At 49.0% G+C, this 2,245-nt stretch overlaps 1 protein-coding gene across 1 annotated transcript in view; it reads right to left on the minus strand.

Annotated features, from left to right (window-relative positions):
* MCM3 (minichromosome maintenance complex component 3) overlaps positions 1-1,663 on the minus strand; it is an 11,957-nt gene extending 10,294 nt beyond the window's left edge. Inside the window, exon 1 of the mRNA XM_035900147.1 lies at positions 1,658-1,663. Within this exon, the coding sequence (XP_035756040.1) occupies positions 1,658-1,663 (6 nt within the window). The remainder of the gene's footprint in view (positions 1-1,657) is intronic.
* Between the last annotated feature and the right edge of the window lie 582 nt (positions 1,664-2,245).

A 2,245-nucleotide genomic window follows, 5' to 3' on the forward strand; every position in this document is an offset into this window, starting at 1 on the left:
TTTCCTGTTTCTATTGCATTTTGGGGAGTTCCGTTTCCGGGTGGTTTTGCCCCAAAACATCCAGGCTTGGGCTTTCCCCGTGGTGTTTGCAGTGAAAAGGGGGATTTGGGGATGCGCCTTCTGGGAGGCGTCGCAGGCAGAAACCACAGGAAAGCGGGGACAATTTTTAAAAAAAAAAATAATTTCCGTATCCCTTAAAAATCTGCATCTGCACTCTCTTTAAAAACAGGAAAAGAATAAAAAGCAAGACAAAACTGTTTCGATCAGCAAGGCATTAGCGGACACCCAAACGTGGCTGCGTCCCCTGGGTGGTGTTACAGCCAAAAGCGGTTTTTCCAGGGTGGGCAATAAAGATTCACCCGCGGCCCCGGCGGCTGTGAACCGCCAGGCTCTGGGGGGAGCAGCCTGGATCCAAGGAGGCTGAGGGGAGCCCTCATCGCTCCCTACAACTGCCTGAGACGGGCAGCCGAGGTGCTGAGGGCCAGGGTTTGGGGGTGGGATGGCAGCGGTAGGGGGGCGGTTGGGCTTGGTGATCTTGAAGGGCTTTTCCAACCTAAACCATTCTGTGACTCTATGATCTGTGTTTTGGAAGAGGAGCGGGAAATAGCCCCTGCCCCGTTTCCCCTCTGTACCAGATCCCTCTAAAATCCTTGGAAATTATACTGGTCACCACCATGGCCGGGTTAGGATCGATGTATGTCACCCAAGTCCTGGGTATTTGTCCCATTTCTGCGAGATTTTCTCAATGTTGTTCTGCATCAAAGTGAAAATTCAGATTTTCCTTCTCAGGCATTTGGGCCCTCCTCTGGAATAACTTCATGGAGTATTAGATTTGGCAGGAATGAAGGATCTTGTGCTCTGTTGCTGTTTTCTTTCCTTTTTTTTCTTTTTTTTCCTGTTCTTTTTCTCTTTTTTTTTTTCCTGTTCTTTTTCTCTCTTTTTTTTTTCTCTTTTTTTACTTCTTTTTTCTTTTCCCCTTTTTTCTTTTTTTTTCTTTCTTTTTCTTTTCCCCTTCCCTTCCCTTCCCTTCCCTTCCCTTCCCTTCCCTTCCCTTCCCTTCCCTTTTTTCTTCTTTTTTTTTCCCCCCTGACCTTCCAGGTTGTTCTGCTAACTCCAGAGCTGCTCTCCACAGCCAGAACAGCCTCCCCGCCTCTGCGCACTCAGCAGCACCCATTTCCCTCCAACACACTCCTCAAATCCACCCCTTCCCCTTATTTTTCTGGAGATTTCTCGTTTTCATGGCAGCTGGCTGGAGCGGGAGCAGCAGGAGGAGGAGTGAACAGAGAAACCTCTGGTGTGCCCCTGCCACACTCACCAGGTCACTGCAAAATATTTAAGTGGGCGCATCAGATCTGAGGATATAAACTGGGTGGAGGAACCAGTCTGTGTAAGTCCCCCGAAGGAAATATGATGTATCCTATATAAATTGTCAGAACTGGATGTGGAATTTCACTTCTGAGAGCGTTTTTCTTTCTCTGCAGTAGACAGACTATTAAATCCAGCAATGCACACAGTCTCCGTGCTTTACTGCAAGTAAAAGATGGATGGAAAAAATAAAAACTGGATGCAAAGCAACCTGTGAGTACAACCAGCAGTGCACGGAGTGGTACCGGGGTGGGATTCAGGCCCATGTATTTAGGTGGCACAGAAATCTCACCTCCATTTCGGTGGTCAGAATGAATCCCAGATCATAAAGACATCGTAAACCGCTGCAGTGCTCCTCCTGCCGAAGACAGGGAGTTCTGTGTGAAGAGAGCTGGCAGGGACCCATCGCTTCTGATGGCAAGGTAACGGGAGTAGGGATAAAAATATCCGCCCGTTGTTATTCATGACAGTGCCCTATAGCAACTGCTGCCCTGCTGTGGCTCTTGCCTGAATAATTAATTGGAGCGGGTCAGGCCAGGGTGCACAAAGGGATGGAGAACACCAGGGTAACAGAGGCCAGGCGGACACCTTCCCTGCCTTTTGGGAGTCCCAAGATGCCCAAGAGCTCCAGGGATTCACCTCCCTGCCACATCCCAGCGGTTACAGGGTGGAGAGTGCAGCACAAGCTCACAGAGACTTTAGCACCTCCTGTCCACTGAAAAAAAAACAGGAATTAAACATCTAAATACACGGAGGGCTGGGGCTGCGGAGCTGGCAGAGAAAATATGAGAATTGTGGGTGGGTGCAGGAGTAATCACAGAATGGTTTAGGTTGGAAAAGCCCTTTAAGATCATCAAGCCCAACTGTTCCCCTAACCCTG

This window comes from Egretta garzetta, unplaced genomic scaffold (genome assembly GCF_000687185.1).
Source record: "Egretta garzetta isolate BGI_Z169 unplaced genomic scaffold, ASM68718v1 scaffold628, whole genome shotgun sequence".
NCBI lineage: Eukaryota > Metazoa > Chordata > Aves > Pelecaniformes > Ardeidae > Egretta > Egretta garzetta.